Here is a 22,222-nt window from a genome sequence, read left to right as displayed (position 1 = left end):
CCCTTAACTTGATGTTTTCTTTGGCAGTTACCACCATCTGGTATTCTATATATTTTATGTTCGTATATTATTATCCCCCTGCTAGAATGAAAGTTTTATGAAAGCTTGGGATTATTAAAAATTCTTTTTATTCTTCTATAGCTAGTGCTTAATACAACGCTTGCTAGTATGCCGTACAAATTTGTTTCAAGAATGAATGGATAACGAATGCTTGTTGGGTTTTGAGACTCCCCTCTCCCCATTTGCCAAAACCAGCATATTCATAACAATATTTTTTGTATGGTAACCATAGTTTCCAAGCCCAGATTCAATACATGTCATCTAATTGGTGGGGAAAATACCTTTCATTTTGCACTGTTTTGGGAAATTCAATGTGCTTATTAAGTATATTCTACCGAGAATCATAGTCTCATAGCATGGAGTCCTCAAAAGAAGCTTAGATGATCGTTTTTCAGTTAGTTTAATGGCCCCGATAGCATATTTGGCTTATCCAAGGTCACTAAACTATGTTTAGTTTAAAATAAGTGTGAGTTGAAGTTGTTGGGTTTTTCAGAGCTCTTGCCTGGGCTTTGTGGAGATACCCAGAAATTATTGGTAAACCTCTATGGTAATTATCTGGCCCCGTCTTTTCTACTTAGTGCATACAGCGGCTAGCATATCACCTCATGGGTCCTTCATCATTTCTATCCAGTGAGGCTTGCTTGAATAACTGAGCAGGATTTCTCACCATATGCTAGGTTTATCTTTGTTCTCTCACTTCAAATGTTTTCAAACTTAAGAAGCTGTAAAATAACATGATAATTAAAGCTCATCACTTGTACCAAACCACCTTCTATACCTTGACCCCCACCTATTCAGTGAAATAAACACATATTTGAGTTTATATAGGTAATTACAGTTGTAATCAGATGCCAGTGGAAGAGATCTGACATAGAGATGTTACTTTCTCATAGTCACTGAGCCTAAAGGGCCTTCTGGGTTTATTCACCTGCCTCCAGGCTGTAACTACCTCCAGATTTTCTCCTTTTGTAACGAATGCTTTGGGAATGAGAAATGCATATTCAACTTTGAAAGGTGTAGTCTCATTGGTTTTCAGGTTTTTCTAATTCTTGAAATAATGAAAGCATGAATGGTGGAAATACAGGATCCAGAGGGTAAATAAAAGGCTCACAAGTACTCATTAAATTATCTTACTGAAGAATTAATAACCTGGGTTTCTGGGTTCTCAAGTTTGTAGGCATGCTTCCCAAGGGCCAATTTCTTGTTTGCCCTGCAAAAGATGAGGTTAAGCCTCATCATTTTGCAGAGTTGTGGGCAGGGCTTGAGAAATCTCAGTCCAGGAGACCCTCTCTTTTACAAAACACTGCTCCCACCCTGAGTATGTGTCAAGGTCCAGAAAATGGCAGTGAAAGGATATTTTCCCAGATTCTCCCACTGGAAGCAAGACCCTTTTCAATTGTGGTGTTTACACAGTGACATTTAGAGTCTAAATTGTTTAGGTACAGTGAGTGCTTACATCCTTTTGTCCCTGAGAGCACTGACCACAATACCTGGCGTGGAGCAGACACTCAGGAAATCATAATCAGCATAGGGCAGATGCTCAGCAAATACTCAGTGACCAAGAAGATCAATGTAAAGTGAATTAGTAAATTAACAACAAAGCAGACATTTCTGCCAGGAGTATTTTTACCTTATGGCCAGCTTCTTGACACCATAGGTCATGCCTCCAAATCTGATACGAGTAGTGCAGCTTTATGAGCTTCTGGCTATACTTTGAGATCAGCAGCTAGCCCAGTGTGTTGTGCTAGTAGGTGATCAATCAAACTTAATGGACTGAGTTTGTGGGTAAAATGAGAGAAAAGTACCTTGGCTTTCATAACTTTTGAATGCAGTCGTCATCCGTATGTTTTGAATCTGGTGTAGGCTACGTAGAATAGTCACAAAGTTCTCTCCAGTGGAGTTTGAGAGAACAGATACATTTTAGTTTAAAATCTTCCCAAAAAACTAACAGTCAAAGGAAGCCCTAAAAGCCTTTGAGTGATGAGGCAGAATCAAGAAAGGGGATTTAAGCTTAAAATGTGCCAGGAAGTGAGCAGTGGCTAGACTGCTCAACTGTGCGTCAGCAATATGGTTTTTAATCTTCACTGCCCACGCTCGTTGGGTTCAAAGAAGTCTCCTTAATTCTGGAATGAAATGTAAGCAGGTTGAACTGGGAAGAAGGTATAACAAATAGGGCCATTGTTTTGGAAACACATGTCTCTTAACTGTGTTTTTGAAAGCAGAGAGTGGAAATGCCATAAGGGTCTAGATTATTTCAGCTGTCATTAGAAAGAATGGACAACAATTTTTGATAAATACAGATCAGCTGGGGTCACAGCATTTTTAAATGCAGGCTAGAAGTTGTTCCGGGGTTGTATAGGTTCTCTCAAGTGGTTGAAATAGGAGCAATTAAGACTTTTTTGTGGAGAGGAAATAAACTCTTACATAGCATCTATAGTAGGGGAGTGAACTATAAATAATCCAGACCCTCGAGTTTGCTGTGGTGCTTGAAAGTTTTTAGGGCCTCGTTTCCACTATGGCAAATATGATCATTCTCTCACTTAGACGTATATGCACTTTTTTTTATGTGGATGGGTGCAATCCCTACTTTACTGAACGTAGGTTGATAGATAAAATACTTGATAAAACAAAAATGTCATTAATGTATGCTCCACCAGTTTCGAGTTTTTGATAATTTGGATAGGGATTGAGCAGAAGTTTCATTTAGTATTATTCATAAAGACAGGGTTTGCTGAGCAAGTTAATAACATAGACAAAATTCAGGAAGAATATTTAACTATGCAGGAGAAAAATCTTCCAATCAATTCTTGGACATATGCTTTCTCATACAAACATTTGTAGTGCTAAGTGTTTAGCTATTCATTAATTCAGATTGGTTCACTACAGAGTTATTCAGAAATTTTAAATTTTGAGTGATTAAGTACACCCGATCCTTCCCGGCTGGCTTTGAGTACAGGGAGCGAGCTCAGGTTATGTGGACCCTGTGGCCAGAGCTGGAGTTAGCCAATTCTTTGATACCTGCTTTAAGCAGTGGTAGGCCCTCACCCCACATGGGGTAGAATGTATGGACTTATTACCCTGGTGCCACATGAAAGAAAGGGACATAACAGGATTTGGAAGGCGGTAGATTGAACTCTCCATCTGTTATTGGGTTGAGGGCTGCATAGGGCCTCTCACTTTCTTATTCACTTATTGTGCTTGCCACGTGGGGTCATTCTATGACAGGAGGATTAGCATATTATATATATATATATATATATATATATATATATATATATACACACACACACTTGAGACACTGTTCATTGTGCTCTTCAGCTGTGTACTGAAAGTCTTCCAAGTGTTTAATCATTTCAGTTGAAGTGTGGAAATTAATCAGAATGGAGTCTAGTATTGCACTGGAAAGAAGATTTAGTGTATGGGAGTAGAGTTTGAGTTCTATCCAGGCATTTCTCTGATAGCTTAAATAATTTTTCTTGATTTTCTTTACAGTAGCAGTCTTAACTTGGGAATCAACACTCTGCCTTCATGCAACCGTGGACAGTTCTCGAAGCATATTGGTTTTATCACTAAAGAGCTGGATATCCAGAGCTTGAAGAGGCTCTAGGATAAAACTAACACTTGAAACAGGATCATTCTACATAGAGAACTAAAGAACTATTTCTTTGGTGTTGTCTCCAGAGGTGAACTGGCCAACAAATTGATTGTTGATAATTCAGGATATGTGTATTTTATTTATAGAGAAATCATGGCTGCTCTAATGGTACATGGTTTTGTCCAAATATGGAACATGAAGACTGGGATAACTGAACTAAATGAAGCATGCATTGAAATAGTGGAAAAAAGGAGGAACATTACATTGGTCATCTCTCTCGGTAATGGAGAATACACAGCATTTCAGCTAAGTAATAATATTAAAAACATAGTCCTTAGACCCTATGGAGAAGACCAAAATTATCTGCATTTAACTTTCCAAACTAATGACTTACTGTTTATTGAAAGATTATCCTCCAGAGATGCCAAAAACTTGAAGATGTTCCTGAATAGATTCCATCAAAATCATCTTCAACCACCTGTAAGACCTGATAGGGATGGGGGTATCTTTGCCAGTACAACAATAGAGAAGGTAGGTGAGGGGACATCGTTTTGTAACACGTCAAGTAGTCAACCTTTTGAGAAAGAAAGAAATGAAACACCTGATGATATGAAGATGCCTTTGTTTGCATCAGAATCTCTAAGATTTACCTGTGAAGGGTTATTAGAAAATAGATATGGGAAGAGGAAAAGGAAGCCATCATCTGGCTCAGAGATAAATAAGAACTTCCTGCAAGAGAATACCTTTGTGAGAAGAAAGAAGTCAAAGATGAACACCTTGAGATATGTAAGCCACAATAAGAAAAAATTAAGGTTAAAACGGAATAATAAATTGAAACTTGGACCTTCATTCAAGATCGATTCTACTGGAAACTCTTATTACCTAGATGTCACTGATCTTCTCCAAAGACTGTCTGAGAAAATATATTTAGCATTTCTCTTAGGATCAGGGTATGGTGAAAGTGACCCAGACTGGCACAAACTCAGCATGATCTTTGAATTTTACCCACAGAAACTATGGCAGGGCCTCCCCAATTTGGGAAACACCTGCTATATGAATTCAGTTTTACAGTCCTTATTTTCCGTGCCATCGTTTGCTGATGATTTACTCAAGCTGGGCTTCTCACGGGATAAAATTCCCCTTGATGCACTTAGCATATGCTTGGTACAGCTGCTTGTTTTGAAAGATACTTATAACATAAAAATCAAGGAGGAGTTACTTGTGAATATTAAAAAAGCCATTTCAGCAGTTGCAGAGATATTCTCTGACAACATGGAGAACGATGCGCATGAGTTTTTAGGTCACTGTTTAGACCAGGTGAAACAAAACGTGGGAAAATTAACCACAATTGGGAAGACTAAAATTGAATCTGAGGAAGGAAATTCACCTCAACAGGTTTCTGCTGGTAGTGCTGACACCAAGGGGCTTGTTTGCCCTGTTCTGAACAATTTTGATTTCGAGTTGCTGCACTCAATTATTTGCAAAGCCTGTGGGCACGTTGTTCGTAACACAGAGGCCAGTGATTCTCTCTCCGTAAATCTTCCCCAGGGAAAACAAGCACTTCCCTTGTCTGTTCAGTCAAGTTTTGATCTTTTCTTTGAAGGAGAAGAACTTGAGTATAAATGTGAAAAGTGTAACCACAGGAGTTCTATTGCAGTGCATAAATTCAGTAGGCTACCCAGGGTCCTCATTGTTCATCTGAAACGCTATAAATTTAATGAGTTTTGGTCCTTAAGGAAAGATGACCGCTCAGTCATTATTAACAAATACTTAAAGTTATCCTCCCATTGCAATGAAACCACCAAACCGCCGCTTCCCTTAAGCAAGAATGCACCTCTTAGGGCTTCCCAAGTCTTTAAAGTCTTTCAAAAGATGAATTCTGAAACCATCAGTTCATTGACAGCTTCAACAAAGCAGACCTCGGAATCCAAGGATTCTTTGGCTCCACACATTAGATCAGACAAAGAGTCTGAACCACAAAAACGCCAGACTCTTCATAAAGGTTCAAGAGGAGTACGGCAGCAAAAAGACCTGGGAAAATATTCTAAACTAGATATAATAGAGTCCACATTGGTAAACACAGGACATGGAGCAGCCATTGCAAGAGAGCTGTTAGCAGTAGGCCTAATGATGAATCTGGAAGACAGCTCCCTTTCTCTGAAAGGTCTACCCACCAGCAGCAGCCCAGATACATGTCACAAAGTGCCTGAAAATCCAAAACTAAAGAAATACAAGAGAACCAATATGTCTGCAGATTTTGAGAGCGTGGCCGAGACCACCGAAGAATTTTGTAAAGATAAAAAAAACAGAATTGCAGAAGAATCTTGCCAAGTGCCTGAAGACACCCAACCTTATGAGGGGATGAGACTCTGTGAACAAGACCTTTGGCTGGCACTGCTTCGAAGACTTCCCAAGCCAGATACCCAGTGGTACACAGAGAAATGCAGAAGACCTACGGAATTAAGTTTCCAGGGAGCCAAGGTGAATTCCCTAGGTGCGTTGGGTTCCAATGAAGACCCTGGAAACAAGGGCTCTTCAGATGTGGAACAGGTAGACGTTTCGACCAACATACCAAAAAGAGAAGCCAAGATGGGAGATAGTCATGACTATCGGCTCATCGGTGTTATCAGCCATCTTGGAAAAAGAGGGCTGTCCGGCCATTATATCAGCGATGCCTACAACTTTGAGAGGTGCGAGTGGTTGACTTACAGCGATCTGCAGGTATCAAGTATCCAGGAGGCCCCAATGCAGGAGGCTAGGCTTTGCACTGGCTACATCTTCTTTTACATGCACAATGAGATCTTTGAAGAGCTGTTGGGAAGGGAATAGAACTCCCAGCCTCATAGCACAGAGGCAGGAGTAGTAAAAGAAGTAGACTCAGAAGTAGTAAAAGAACACCCCTCATCAGATTCATCCGCTTGATGGCCTCTTTGACTCCATGGCAGGAAATTTGCTCAATGCCAAAGGAGCTATATACCGTCAAGTTTAAACCTTGAGGATGGGGAAGTTGACTTGCCCTCAGGTAATTGAACACCTTTGCCTGTCTGCTGGCAAACTGTTCTTGGTGATCTAAGCCCACCGTGCCATGTTGCTCTTTTTAGAGGGGCACTTGCATTGCCTAAAAGGAACATTGATTACCAGAACTTCATATGAAGCCTTGGACAATATTTACCTGACATTGTAAGACTAATGCAAAATTCCTTTTACTTCCCTGTACTTTACAGTGTGGCGGCCTTAACTCCTTGAATGAATAAACAATGCATGCTTTAAAGTGTACTTGTAGGATTTGAAAGTCTTGTTACTGATTTGATACAATGTCAAAAAACTTGTGCCTGGATATGATCTGCTTCTGGGTAAAAGCCTGATGGATCCTGAGGTGGTCATATTCTGTAATTCATGTGATTCAGGGATTTAGTAATTCTGATATTAAGCTCGTGCCTTCTCTGTAACTTAGCCTTTTGCTGTCTTTGAGGCAGTGAGTCTGTAATGCCTTGTACCTTTGTTATTAACAAATGACTTGTACTAAGAGGCTTTCTCACATCGTATAAAAGGATTGAACTTTCAGTCCCACCTTTCCCAAAACGGGCGTGTCCCCTTGTGTATGGGGTACAGTTTTAGTATGGCTGTATTAATCCAAGAGCTTGTTGATGCTCTTAATCCTGGATGCCCTTAAAGAGGTGAACGGGAATTCAGTGGTGTGGGAAAGTTTAAAAATGCCCTCTAAGGGGAAAACCAGATTCCAAAGTTTGGGAAACAAAGTTTGTTCAGAGCACAGTGTATCTAGAAAGAGGTCTCAATGGGAGCTGAAGACTGCTGAGGTAGAGTGGGGGGAGTTTCTTAGATTGAATTAATCACTCCCATGGAAGAAGGAGTCGCAGACACAATAATGAGAGATTTGTTCAACTTGTGTAGCACTTCGGCGGCTGAAGCAGTTGAAGGATAAGGTTGGAGTTAGATTGAGAGGAGGAGAGTGACACTTTGGTTTCCCAATTTCAGATATTTGAGTTCTAATAGAACGGTTAAATCTGAACCCAGTTTACATAGGCATCAAAGCAAGAGTTTTGGTAAGAGTGAGGGAAAAGTTATTTTGAAAGGAGAATGAAGATGCCAGTAGTTTTCAGAAATTAAAAATTTTGGGTGCGGAGTATAAGGTATTATACATCTTGCACGTGCTGCTCTTCAGCGTGTCGCACTTCCAAACGCAGGGCAAATCAAAAGGGGAAGAAGGGAGGCTCTGTCCTCTGGGACAGATAGCTTGGGTGGAATCCATCACTGCCCTGTGAGAAGAAATTCTTAGTGCACAGTGAGTGGCTGTGTGCTATCTACCTGCTATATTGTTATTTCAAATAGAAGATTAAGAATTCAGGGCTTCCCTGGTGGTGCAGTGATTGGGAGTCCGCCTGCCAGTGCGGGGGACACGGGTTTGAGCCCTGGTCTGGGAGGATCCCACATGCCGCGGAGCAACTAGGCCCGTGAGCCACAACTACTGAGCCTGCGCGTCTGGAGCCTGTGCTCCGCAACAAGAGAGGCCGCGATAGTGAGAGGCCCGCGCACCGCGATGAAGAGTGGCCCCCTGCTTGCCACAACTAGAGAAAGCCCTCGCACAGAAATGAAGACCCACACAGCCAAAAATCAATCAATCAATCAATCAATCAATAAAATTCTTAAGTGACTCAGTGGCTATTATTTATTATGGATTTTAATTGGTTCTCTAATTTATAGATCAGATTTCTGGGTAATTATGGATATAAAAACTTTCTTTGACCCTCAATGTATTAGTTTTCCATCGCTTCTATAAAAACATTACCACAAAGTAAATGGCTTAAAACAACACAAATTTATTATCTTAGAATTTGGGCAGTCAGGAGCCCAAGATGTGTATCACTGGGCTAAAATCAAGATGTTGGCAGGGCTCCAATCCTTCCAGACGCTCTAAGGGGACAGTGTGTCTCCTTGCCTTTCCCAGCTTCTAGAGGCTGCCCACATTCCTTGGCTTATGGCTTCATTCCTCTACCTTCAAGGCCAGCAGTGCTTGGCAGAGTCCTCACTTGGCCGTGTCTGGTTCTCCATCTGGTTCTCCTTCTGCATTCCTCTTCTACTTTTAGGAACCATGGTGAGACTGGGCCAAGATCATCTCCCTATTTTAAGGTCAGCTGATTAGCAACCTTAATTCCCATTTTGTCTCCTGACAATATATTCACAGGTTCCAAGCATTAGAATGTGGACATCTTCGTGGGGCCCTTACTCTTGCTACCACACAGTAGTGGAAGGTAATGGGAAACAATCACAACAACAAAGAGGAGAATGATTCAGGACTCAGACCCTTGGGGGATAGTTTTGGTCCCCCCACCAGGTAAAAAAAACCTAAAGCATCTGAGGTTTTAAGTAAGGATGAAGGAAAGTTGTAATTGGTAATTGAAGAACTAAAACCTGGAGACCAATTACAGAAACAAGGGCTATAGTAGTTTTGCATATTTTCTCTATGTTTATTACATACCTGTGTCTATTTGTATTTACTCACCGTTCTCTTTTTCTCTATCCTGCTTCCTATTTTTAATTTTATATACAAGTTATTGGAAGTTAACTTTACAACTTAGTCTTTAAAGGTAACAACAGAATATTCAATGACTGCCTGACTGAATTTGAGGAATAATTAATAGATCGCATGATGGATGCAATGACTTGGGACTGAGTCATCTAACTTGGGGGCACAGTGAAACACATAAAAGGATTGGTGTATCTGTTAGGTAGAAATACGGAGTTGTTTTGCTGTTGTATGAGAGTTCAAATGTATGTAGGGGTGCATAGGGAAGCTGAGTAACCAAAGAGATGGGCCATGCCAGTTACCCGTGTACTGCTTCTCAGCTCCAAATTTACCCTTCAGTACATGCCCTGTGACAGTGGACAGAATTCCTTTAGGCATTTCTCCTTTACACCAAGCACAAGTTGAGTTTTCTTAGTAGAGGGTGCGAGAGGTACATTGCAAGTGGAAAGGGTTCTCTTGCCATTTCCAGTTGTTGAGGTGGGTTAGCAGTGTGAGCTGTGATGGTGAGAAAAATCTAGTGGTGCAGTAACCCAGCTGTGGAACCAAAATGTGTGATTCCTGAGACTTCACAGTTCTGGCCTGGCCTGGCCTGGAGATGACTTTCCTGCTGCCATCTCCACCTGGACACCATGTGCCCTTGACTCCCTTTGATCATGTGCTTTTCCCAGGTTTGGATCCCACAGCCCTTCCACACACTGCAGGCTTCCTGCCACATCAACACCCTCAGTCCGTCTGCATGACTGCGTCCCTGGCCATTGGCTATAGCCCTCCTTGTGCCCTGGAGGGTGAGCGGTGGAGACTCCGCCCCCTCTGTGTGCCTGTGCATCCGTGCCCTGGCCGAGGCTTGTCTGCATCCCGACTGCGCTCCACCTGCACTCCAGTGACCGCAGACCACGGTGGCTCAGGCCAACCAGCAAACTTCTCTGCCATCCAGTAGGCTGTAAGTGCATCTTCAACAAGTTCTGAAGCCCAGCCCTGGAGACTGGGGCCCCTTTCCAAATTTGTTCTGGGATACGCTCCCTCAACCCTAGGATATAATATAGATTTTTCTTACATTCTGCAGTTACTCTTATCATAGATTAATAATTATTTATATTGAACTTCTCCTGTTTAAATAACTGTATTTTCTATTTCCTGATTGGACACAGTCTGGTAACAGAGGCTGAGCACGTGAGATGTCCTACTCTAATATTCCAGTTAAACCCAAAGATTGTAATGTGATACCCTTTGTTTTAATTTGATTTAGTGTTGCTTTTTTGGTGTAAGGTAGTATAAAGAATGCTGACTGGAGAACCATAATATTCCAGTTGCTGGTGCGACCTCCAGCAAGAGATGGCTAGGATATCAAGCAAACACTACTTTTGTTTGTTTGTTTGGTTTTGTTTTGTTTTTGTTTTGTACATTTATTTTATTTTTAAATTTTATTGAAGTATAGTTGATTTACAATGTTGTGTTAATTTCTTCTGTACAGCAAAGTCACTCCGTTTTTATATATATATATATATGCTTTTTCATATTCTTTACCATTATGGTTTGTCATAGACTATTGAATATAGTTCCCTGTGCTCTACAGTAGGACCTTGTTATTTATCCATCCTATATATAATAGTTTGCCTCTGCTAATCCCAAACTCCCAATCCTTCCCTTCTTATTTTCATGCCTCATCTGCTCCCTATGTTGACCCCACCCAGTAAAAACATTTCAAAATAGAAGTCTTAGCAAAGTATGTTTCTGTAACCGAGAGTGGATTATTTCCTCCACTGAAAATTTCGGTGGCCGGCAAGCCGCACTGGGACCGTGACTTCCAGGTGACCCTGATCACCTCTTTGTTTTGGCGGTGATGCGTGAGTGGTACAAGAAGGTTCACACCCGGCACCAGGAGCTGGGCATCACGTGCAGGGGGGCAACAGCACTGTGTCCATGCAGGACAAGGTGGAGTTCTAGCCCCGCCCCCAACAGCCACCCCCTCATCCCAGGTTCAGCCATTGTCCTGAAACTCACCTGCATCAGAAATTAATCAGATACTCTACTCCAAAAGAAAAGCATCTGGGGACTTCCCTGGTGGTCCAGCGGGTAAGACTCTGCGCTCCCAATGCCGGGGGCCTGGGTTCGATCCCTGATGGGGGAACTAGATCACGCGTGCATGCTGCAACTAAGAGTCCACATGCCGCAAGGAAGATCCTCAGGTGCCGCAACTAAGACACGGTGCAGCCAAAATAAATAAATATTTTTAAAAAAATCTGAAAGTTTCATATCTGAGATTAACACTAGCTGGGCTACTCTTTCAAATGTAATGTGTGTGTGTGTATACACAGGTATATACATATTATACATATATGAATATATTTATTTATATACATAGAGTTTTTTTTAAGGAATTGGCTAATGCAAGTTGGGGCTAGCATGTCTGAATTCTGTATAGCAGGCCAGACAACTGGAAACTGAGGCAGGAGTGAATCTTGCAGTCTTGAGTGTGAAATGCAAAGGGCAAACTGCCAGGCTGGAAACTGCTGTGGGCTCGAGGCAGAATTTCTTTGGAAAACCTCAGATTTGCTCTTAAGGCCTTCGACTGATTGGATGAGGCCCACCCACACCATCGAGGGCAATCTCCTTTACTGACTGTGGGCGCTAACCATGTCTACAAAATACCTTCACAGCAACACTTAGATTACTATTCGATTAAATAACTGGGGACTTTAGCCCACCCAAGTTGATACACAAAACTAAACATCACATGTGTTATATAAATCCACAAACTCAGGGTGCCTTAAGAAAAGCATGAGGAAAAAAGTCAGTTTTGTTAAAGCACACTATATTTTATGTTATAATCCTTAATCATTACAAGATAAGCAAAGAATTCTTAGGAATAAAATTTCAGTTGGACACTATTAAGGACAAAAAATACAAAACCCCACTTCCTAAGGAAATTGTTCCTTAGGCTACTTAATAAAACTCTCAAGCAGCTATCTATTCAGTTTCATTATTGCAAAAAGTATTGTTTTAGGTAGACTGCCTATTTCCTCTTCATTTGTTAGGTCTGGTGGGTTTTTACCTTGCTCCTTCATCTGCTGTGTGTTTTTCTGTCTTCTCATTTTGCTTATCTTACTGTGTTTGGGGTCTCCTTTTCGCAGGCTGCAGGTTCGTAGTTCCCGTTGTTCTTGGTGTCTGCCCCCAGTGGCTAAAGTTGGTTCAGTGGGTTGTGTAGGCTTCCTGGTGGAGGGGACTAGTGTCTGTGTTCTGCTGGATGAGGCTGGATCTTGTCTTTCTGGTGGGCAGGTCCACGTCTGGTGGTGTGTTTTGGGGTGTCTGTGGCCTTATTATGATTTTAGGCAGCCTCTCTGCTAATGGATGGGGCTGTGTTCCTGTCTTGCTAGTTGCTTGGCATAGGGTGTCCAGCACTGTAGCTTGCTGGTCGTTGAGTGGAGCTGGGTCTTGGTGTTGAGATGGAGATCTCTGGGAGATTTTCGCCATTTGATATTACGTGGAGCTGGGAGGTCTCTTGTGGACCAGTGTCCTGAACTTGGCTCTCCCACCTCAGAGGCACAGCCCTGATGCCTGGCTGGAGAACCAAGAGCCTGTCCTCCACACGGCTCAGAATAAAAGGGAGAAAAAGAAAGAAAGAAAGAAAGAGAGAGAGAAAGAGAGAAAGAGAGAAAGAGAAAGAAAGAAAGAAAGAAAGAAAGAAAAAAGAGAGAGAGGAAGGAAGGAAGGAAGGAAGAAAGAAAGAAAGAGGATAAAATAAAGTAAGATAAAATAAAATAAAGTTATTAAAATAAAAAATTATTAAGAAGAAAATTTTAAAAAGTAAAAAAACAAAATAAAACCCCAAAAAACCCAAAAACAGACGGACAGAACCCTAGGACAAATGGTGAAATCAAAGCTCTACAGACAAAATCTCACACAGAAGCATACACATACACACTCACAAAAAGAGAAAAAGGGAAAAAAATATATGTATCATTGCTCCCAAAGTCCACCTCCTCAATTTGGGATGATTCGTTGTCTATTCAGGTAGTCCACAGGTGCAGGTACATCACGTTGATTGTGGAGATTTAATCCGCTGCTCCTGAGGCTGCTGGGAGAGATTTCCCTTTCTCTTCTTTGTTCGCACAGCTCCCGGGGTTCAGCTTTGGATTCGACCCCTCCTCTGCGTGTAGGTCGCCTGAGGGCGTCTGTTCTCCGCTCACACAGGACGCAGTTAAAGGAGCAGCTGCTTCGGGGGCTCTGGCTCGCCCAGGCCGGGGGGAGGGAGGCGTACGGAGGAGGCGGGGCGAGCCTGTGGCGTCAGAGGCGTCGTGACGTTGCAGCAGCCCGAGGCGCGCCGTGCGTTCTCCCGGGGAAGTTGTCCCTGGATCACGGGACCCTCGCGGTGGCGGGCTGCACCGGCTCCCAGGAGGGGCGGTGTGGAGAGTGACCTGTGCTCGCACACAGGCTTCTTGGAGGCGGCAGCAGCAGCCTTAGCGTCTCATGCCCGTCTCTGGGGTCCGCGCTGTTAGCCGCGGCTCGCGCCCGTCTCTGGAGCTCGTTTAGGCGGCGCTCTGAATCCCCTCTCCTCGAGCACCAGGAAACAAAGAGGCAAGAAAAAGTCTCTTGCCTCTTCGGCAGCTCCAGACCTTTTCCCGGACTCCCTCCCGGCTAGCTGTGGTGCACTAACCCCTTCAGGCTGTGTTCACGCCGCCAACCCCAGTCCTCTCCCTGTGATCCGACCGAAGCCCGAGCCTCAGCTCCCAGCCCCGCCCGCCCCGGCGGCTGAGCAGACAAGCCTCTCGGGCTGGTGAGTGCTGCTCGGCGCCGAGCCTCCGTGCGGGAATCTCTCTGCTTTGCCCTCCGCACCCTTGTGGCTGCGCTCTCCTCCGTGGCCCCGAAGCTCCCCCCTCCTCCGCCACCCGCAGTCTCCGCCCCGAAGGGGCTTCTAGTGTGTGGAAACCTTTCCTCCTTCACAGCTCCCTCCCACTGGTGCAGGTCCCGTCCCTATTCTTTGTCTCTGATTTTTCTTTTCTTTTGCCCCACCCAGGTACGTGGGGAGTTTCTTGCCTTTTGGGAGGTCTGAGGTCTTCCGCCAGCGTTCGGTAGGTGTTCTGTAGGAGCAGTTCCACGTGTAGATGTATTTCTGATGTATCTGTGGGGAGGAAGGTGATCTCCGCGTCTTACTCTTCCGCCATCTTCTCAAATCTTCTCAGTATCATTGTTTTAAACCGCTTTTTAAAAATTTTTTCTTCCAAGATTTTATTTATTTTTAAAATTTTAATTTTATTGGAGTATAGTTGATCTACAATGTTGTGTTAGTTTCATGTGTACAGCAAAGTGATTCAGTTATATACATATACATATATATATATATATATATATACGTCCATTCTTTTTCAGATTCTTTTCTCATATAGGTTATCACAGAATATTGGGTAGAGTTCCCTGTGCTATACAGTAGGTCCCCGTCGGTCATCTATCTTATATATAGTAGTGTGTGTATGTTCATCCCAAGCTCCTGATTTATCCCTTCCCCCCACGTTTCCCCTTTGGGTACCATAAGTTTGTTAAACCGCTTTTTTTTTTTGGCTGCATTCCGTCTTCATCGCTGCTCACGGGCCTTCTCTAGTTGTGGCGAGCGGGGGCTACTCTTCGTTGTGGTGCACGGGCTTCTCATTGCGGTGGCTTCTCTTGTTGCGGAGCGTGGGCTCTAGGTGCGCGGGCTTCAGTAGTTGTGGCGCATGGGCTCAGTAGTTGTGGCTCGCAGGCTCTAGAGCGCAGGCTCAGTAGTTGTGGTGCACGGGCTTGGTTGCTCCGTGGCACGTGGGACCTTCCTGGACCAGGGTTCGAACCCACGTCCTCTGCATTGGCAGGCGGATTCCCAACAACTGCACCACCAGGGAAGTTCCTGTTAAACCGCTTTTGCAGCATAAAAGTTACTGCCTAAAATTAGCAGGTTTTCAAGAATGGAATCTGACAGACACTCCTATTTCCCTTCTCTAATTCTAGGTCTGTAAGTCACCAACTCCTGCTGCCTCTAAGCATCTCTGCAATGGTAGCGCCTATAACATTCACAGCCAAGATTCTCAATGGAAACACGTACTTCCTTGCCTTTTTTGCACATCACAAAATGTCCTGTCACAGAAGTGCAAGACAGAAAGATAGATGGATAGATAGATGAAAGGAAATGGCCACTGCTTTTGAGTTATGATTTCAGAAACAGTGGAATGCCATAAAGTAAAGCTGTAGACCAGAGTTCAGCAAACTATAGTCTGTGGGCTAAATATGGCCTGCTATCTATTTTTGTAAATAAAACATTATTGGGACACAACCCTGCCGATTCATTTGCATATTTACATTTACATATTACATATTATCTAACTACAGCAGCCCAGTCTAGTAGTTGTGAAAAGACCTGGAAAGCCTAAAATATTTACTATCTTGCCCTTAAAAAAAATGCCCTTCTTTAGGCCACCACTCTGATAGTGCTTGAAATTCCCCATTAGGAAGACGTCATTTGGAGATGTTCCTATTGCTATCAGAATGAGCCCTGGTTAGATACAGTCTTCCAGTGTTCATGGGGTCAGATGCTTTTCTCTTCTAAATTTTAGCCTAGGGCAGAAATGAACACAGGGATAGGAGGAGGGAGAGAGGAAGCTGGGGTATGGAGAGGCGCTGCAGGGCAGAGTATATGAGTAAAGGAGGGTGTGGATGTGAACACAATTTACCTACAAAGGACACACACAGAGAATAGGGAGCACAGGATGGCAGACTTGTATGGACCCCATTCCTTGCAACATCTGTCAAGGACAAGCCCAAACACAGAAGAATGGCATGGAGAGCACTACCCTGAGACTTTGAACAAATACCAAAAAGATAGAGAAAAGTTTCCAGTTGAAGTGAATTCAGTTAACCTCAACAAGGATTAATTGAGTACTTCATCTATACTAGCCGACCAAAGGACTTGATTTATTTCTGTCAGTGAGGCTACCAACCTTGAAATAATAGCATCGTCTAACTCCACCCTCTCCCTCAACCACCATATATCCAATCAGTCATGTCTCTTCCTTTTCATTCATTCCCAGTGCTACCAGCCTAGACCAGACTGTAATCAACCAACTCAGTCAACTCATAATCCTTTGAGTCTATGATGTATGTATGAAAATGTGACTGATAAGACCCACAGTGCCAAAGAGAGCAACTAGACTTTGAGAGGGAAAGAACTTCAGAGAAGGCGGATTGTTGTTGTCTGGGCTGATTAGAGAAAGTTTAAAGACAGATATGGCAGCTGACCTGAGCCTTGAAAGTTGCACAGAATTCAAACATGTGGAAAAGGGGGCATCTCAAGTGAAGAGATGGGCCTAGTGATGGCATAACATATGGAATGTCTCATTCTTATATGACAACACACAGTGGCCCTAAAGAAGAATCTAAAACTCTGCCCCCTAAAGATGAGGTGGGTCATCAAGAACAGTGACTAGGGACTTCCCTCGTGGCTCAGTGGTTAAGAGTCCGCCTGCCAATGCAGGGGACACGGGATCGAGCCCTGGTCCGGGAAGATCCCACATGCCGCGGAGCAACTAAGCCCGTGCGCCACAACTACTGAGCCTACGCTCTAGAGCCCGCAAGCCACAACTACTGAGCCCGCACACCTAGAGCCCGTGCTCCGCAACAAGAGAAGCCATGGCAATGAGAAGCCCGCACACCACAACGAAGAGTAGCCCCCGCTCACCGCAAATAGAGAAAGCCCACGCGCAGCAACAAAGACCCAACGCAGCCAAAAATAAATAAATTAATTAAATTAAATTTTTTAAAAAACCAACTGATCTAAGAACAGTGACCAAACCCTTACCCAAGCTATATGATCACTAAACAGCTGGCTGAGCATCTCCACATTGCTCACTTACATTTAATTAACGTGAAAGGACAAGCTGATTAATGGTCTCTTATATCCAGAGAGGCTGTTAACTTATGCCTCTTATGCCCCATAATCATGGAGGAGGGGGAGGGGAGTGACACCCCATACACACACCTTGCAAAATGACACCCAACTGAAAACAAATCCAACATAAAGAAATGAAGGTGACATCCATGTCCATAATTGAGACCATGTCAAGAGATTTTACAGTCCACTGATACCTCTGTGAAATTCTTAAGAAATAATGTTATTTGTTTCTGATTTGTTTACCAAATCTGTACCAACTTATCTACCACAAGTCACGAAATACTCTTCAGGACAAATACACAAGCTAAGTCTTGGAAAATCTCTCCTTTGCTGTATCTTTTAGAAACTAATTCAATCTAGAAAGCCACTGTTGAATATACATATAACTCTGCACGTTCCTACCTAGAAATGACATACTTCTTCACCTACCCCCCCAGCATAGTCATCTTCATGGCAGGTAGGAAATGACCATTGATAACTCCTTCCCCACAGGGAATTATCTCTTCATGTATTAGCACATTCCTTATAACATGCCCAAGGACCTCTTCACATCATATAATGGTCTCATGAAGTATGTACTTCCAGTTTTAAGAATAACGAGTTCTGGAAAAACAAATATCGTATATTAACGCATATATGTGGAACCTAGAAAAGTGGTATAGATGAACCGGTTTGCAGGCCAGAAATAGACAAAGATGTAGAGAACAAACGTATGGACACTGAGGGGGGAAAGTGGCGGGGTGGTGGTGGTGGGATGAATTGGGAGATTGGGATTGACATGTATACACTAATATGTATAAAATGGATGACTAATAAGAACTTGCTGTATAAAAAAAGTAAAAATTCTGCATCAGAAAAAAAAAAAAGAATAACGAGTTCTGGGGATCTAATGTACAGCATGGTGATTATAGCTAATAACGCCAATAATATTGTGTTAGCATAATAATAGCATAATACTGTATAGGCTTGAAAGGTGCTAAGAGAGATCTTAAATGTTCTCACCACAAAAAGAAATGGCAATTATGTGACAGGATAGAGGTGTTGGCTAAAGCTGTGGCGGTCAACATTTTATTTTGCAATATACACGTGTATCAAATCAACACGTTGTACACTTGAAACTTACACAATGTTATATATCAATTATATTTCAATAAAGTTGGAAAAAAGAGAAAGAAATCCCCCCACCCTTTTGTGTTCCAGGAAATGGCTTATTGTAAAGAATCTCTCTTCCCCATAGGACATAGGTAAGATTTGGGCTGACCCCCTTGTTTACCTATGACAAGGCCAGACACAGACCCTCCAAATTCCCATTCTCTGTCTCATCAATTGAACTGAACTGTTTCCATTAACTGATCTGGACACAATACCAGCTAGTTGGACTTGACCAGACTTCAGTCCAGCTTCTCCCCCTCCCCACAGATCCCTGAACTTTGACTCCCTCTCGGCCTCAGAATGCGGAACTGCCCCTCCTTAACAACCCCTCCTGAAAATCGGCTGACCACCAAGAAAGACATTCCTTGGTTAACTGCCCGATTATGCCATATAGGCTCATCCCACTACCTCACATTCGGTTCTTTTTAGTCTGAGTTCCTCCTTCCTAGGAAAAAAAAAAAAAAAAACACTTTCCCCCTGACCTTTGAGACACTTGCACACCTGATGGTCAGACAGTTTCTCCCTATGGCAATAGCCCACCTCCTCCTATTGCAGCAGCCCCCTCCTTACCTAGGTCAGGATTGTTTTTATTTGTCGCAAAGTCTTCCTTTCCTCCATGGCATAGCAGCAAACTAATTTTCTCCTTAGTAATCGGGATCAACCACTCTGGTTAGTAGACAAACCCCTCTTTATACCAGTTTGTTCAGTGACACAAGGAGATCAAAATGGCCAGGTGGCACTCCCCACCTCCAGTTCCCTGGAGCGATTTGTGTGACCCCAGGAGGAAGCATCCTTCCCTTGGGAACTAATATCTCCAAGCCAGTAGAGCTCAAAATTCCTACAATGGAAAGCACAAATGTGGGAAGTGTGCTATTGGGTGTAATAGTGACAGGAGCCATTCCCACTCCCACTCCCACCCCTTAATTCCTGGGCACATGATGATCTGTGATTTCAAACATAAACTGCAACCTGGGAGGCTGAAACCCATCCTCGCAAGGTGTTTTCTTCCACTTGGCACTGTGAGTGAGCCTTCGGTAAGCCATTCCACCTCTCAACGAGGCCAGCTGCTTGTGGGTAATGGAGACTGCCGTCAAGACCAGTTATCTCCATGGGTACAAGGCCATTGTTGCACTTCCCTGCTGGGAGACGAGTTCCCTGATGAGATGCAAGGCTGTGTGGATTGCCATATGTCAGGCAAGGCATTCTGGGACTCCAGGGATTGTGGTGCTGGCAGAAGCATTACCGGCAGGGACGACAAACCCATATCCAGAATATATATCTATTTCAGTGAGGACAAATATTTGCCCCCTCTATGGGAGAAGAGGTCCAGGGTAATCGATATGCTCACAGGTAGCTGGCTGGTCCTGCCGAGGAATGGTGTCGTATCTTGCCCATGCACAGCCTCCATCCCTGCCACCACGGCCACTTTGTTCATAAGCTCATTGAGCAAGAAGTCAGGTGACTGGAGAAAGAGGCTGATTGACATTCACAGACTGCATCATTCTGTCCACCTGCTATCTTCACAGTCTGTGCTCAGTCGGAGTCACCGATCCACATCCCTCTTTCCCAGACTTCCTCATATCCACACCGCTGACCCACTGTACAGCTGCCAGAAGCAGCAGAGAACCCCTTTCCTCCCGCAACGTCCCTCCGGCGCCCTCTACTGGCAAAGCTCAGCATCGTGCTCACTGTAAAGGAGGGATGTTTAAGTGAATTCTGTCTACTATTGCAGAGCGTCTATGCACGTGTGAATTTGGAGCTAAGAGACAATACATTGATAACTGGCACAGATTCCTCACTTCAGTATCATCAGGCGTCAGCTTTATTTGGGTTAGAATCCTGTGTGACTGTCGAGCTAGTAAATTTCTGAAACTCGTTTTCTGACCCCGGGAATATAGCTCCATGTTAAGGGCTTAATACTTGTATGTTTTCAGCAACATACTTCCCAAATACTTGAAAGTAAATATGTCCCTTTACAATCTTGTCTAAGATCCTTGATCCTTCCTTTTTCTACGCCACAGAACACTTGCTTCACTTAAAAATTTTAAGACAAGTTATACTTGATTTGCATTTCTCTAACGATTAGTGATGTTGAACATCCTTTCATGTGTTTGTCGGCAATCTGTATATCTTCTTTGGAGAAATGTCTATTTAGGTCTTCTGCCCATTTTTGCATTGGGTTGTTTGTTTTTCTGATATTGAGCTGCATGAGCTGCTTGTAAATTTTGGAGATTAATCCTTTGTCAGTTGCTTCATTTGCAAATATTTTCTCCCATTCTGAGGGTTGTCTTTTCATCTTGTTTATGGTTTCCTTAATGAGGTACACCTCACACCAGTCAGAATGGCCATCATCAAAAAATCTACAAACAATAAATGCTGGAGAGGGTGTGGAGAAAAGGGAACCCTCTTGCACTATTGGTGGGAATGTAAATTGATACAGCCACTATGGAGAACAGTATGGAGGTTCCTTAAAAAACTAAAAATAGAACTACCATACGACCCAGCAATCCCACTACTGGGCATATACCCTGAGAAAACCATAATTCAAAAAGAGTCATGTACCACAATGTTCATTGCAGCTCTATTTACGATAGCCAGGACATGGAAGCAACCTAAGTGTCCATCGACAGATGAATGGATAAAGAAGATGTGGCACATATATACAATGGAATATTACTCAGCCATAAAAGGAAACGAAATTGAGTTATTCGTAGTGAGGTGGATGGGCCTAGAGTCTGTCATACAGAGTGAAGAAAGTCAGAAAGAGAAAAACAAATACCATATGCTAACACATATATATGGAATCTAAAAAAAAAAAAAAAAAAGGTTCTGAAGAACCTAGGGGCAGGACAGGAATAAAGACGCAGACATAGAGAATGGACTTGAGGACGCGGGGAGGGGGAAGGGTAAGCTGGGACAAAGTGAGAGAGTGGCATGGACGTATATACACTACCAAACGTAAAATCGATAGCTAGTGGGAAGCAGCCGCATAGCACAGGGAGATCAGCTCTGTGCTTTGTGACCACCTAGAGGGGTGGGATAGGGAGGGTGGGAGGGAGGGAGACGCAAGAGGGAAGAGATATGGGGATATATGTATATGTATAGCTGATTCACTTTGTTGTAAAGCAGAAACTAACACACCATTGTAAAGCAATTATACTCCAATAAAGACGTTAAAAATAAATAATTAAAAAGTCATTAAACTTAAAAAAAAATAAAATAAAAAATAAAACAAGTTATACATTCATTCTACCATCCTGGATACCCCAGAAAGGAAATTGGGATAGCTCATCTGGAAACCTGTGGCTTTAAGGCTCTACTGAAGAAAGGAAGACATTGGGAGTTTTTATACTAACACACCATTCCGCTTTGCTTCCAGTCTTTTTGGTGCAGAGAAGGTTGACTGATTTGCATTAGGAAAGACTAGTTGGTGGTAATGAAAGTCCCAGCAGCTGGCCTGATGCAACAATTACTTTCTATACCTTATTTTTTTTTTTCTTGGCCATGCCGCACGACCTGTGGGATCTTAGTTCCCCAACCAGGGATCGAACATGGGCCCTTGGCAGTGAAAGCTCTGAGTCCTAACCACTGGACTGCCAGGGAATTCCCTATACCTTAGAATTTACTGCTGCTACAGGGCCTTGGGCAAACTGGGAGCCAAAAGCTTCTGAGACGGCTCAGGCCAACAGTAGGTCCTCTAGTACTGGGGTATTGTTGCGTATGATGGGTATCCTTTTATCAGGGTCTACCCAGAGGGCCTAGGATGGCAACAAAATGTACATAGGATTGTCCCCAATTCCCACAAGCCTCTATGTGGTTTTGAGGGAGATAGTTTTCCACTCTGCTCAGCCCCTCTGTATGCAGCAGCCTGGTTCATGGGTGCCATTACATTAGACCTCTTTTACTTTGGATTAATTCCTCCCATCTTTCACAGCCCACCTCTGTGTTGACTTTGACC

At 43.2% G+C, this 22,222-nt stretch overlaps 1 protein-coding gene across 1 annotated transcript; it reads left to right on the top strand.

Moving 5' to 3' along the window:
- Positions 1–3,808: 3,808 nt before the first annotated feature.
- LOC132358010 (ubiquitin carboxyl-terminal hydrolase 26-like) lies at positions 3,809–6,484 on the top strand. Its single transcript, XM_059911973.1, has one exon. It carries the CDS (start codon positions 3,809–3,811, stop codon positions 6,482–6,484), a length of 2,676 nt encoding a protein of 891 aa, XP_059767956.1.
- The last annotated feature ends 15,738 nt before the right edge of the window (positions 6,485–22,222 follow it).

This window comes from Balaenoptera ricei, chromosome X, assembly GCF_028023285.1.
Source record: "Balaenoptera ricei isolate mBalRic1 chromosome X, mBalRic1.hap2, whole genome shotgun sequence".
NCBI lineage: Eukaryota > Metazoa > Chordata > Mammalia > Artiodactyla > Balaenopteridae > Balaenoptera > Balaenoptera ricei.
This window is presented reverse-complemented; position numbering and strand designations above follow the sequence as displayed.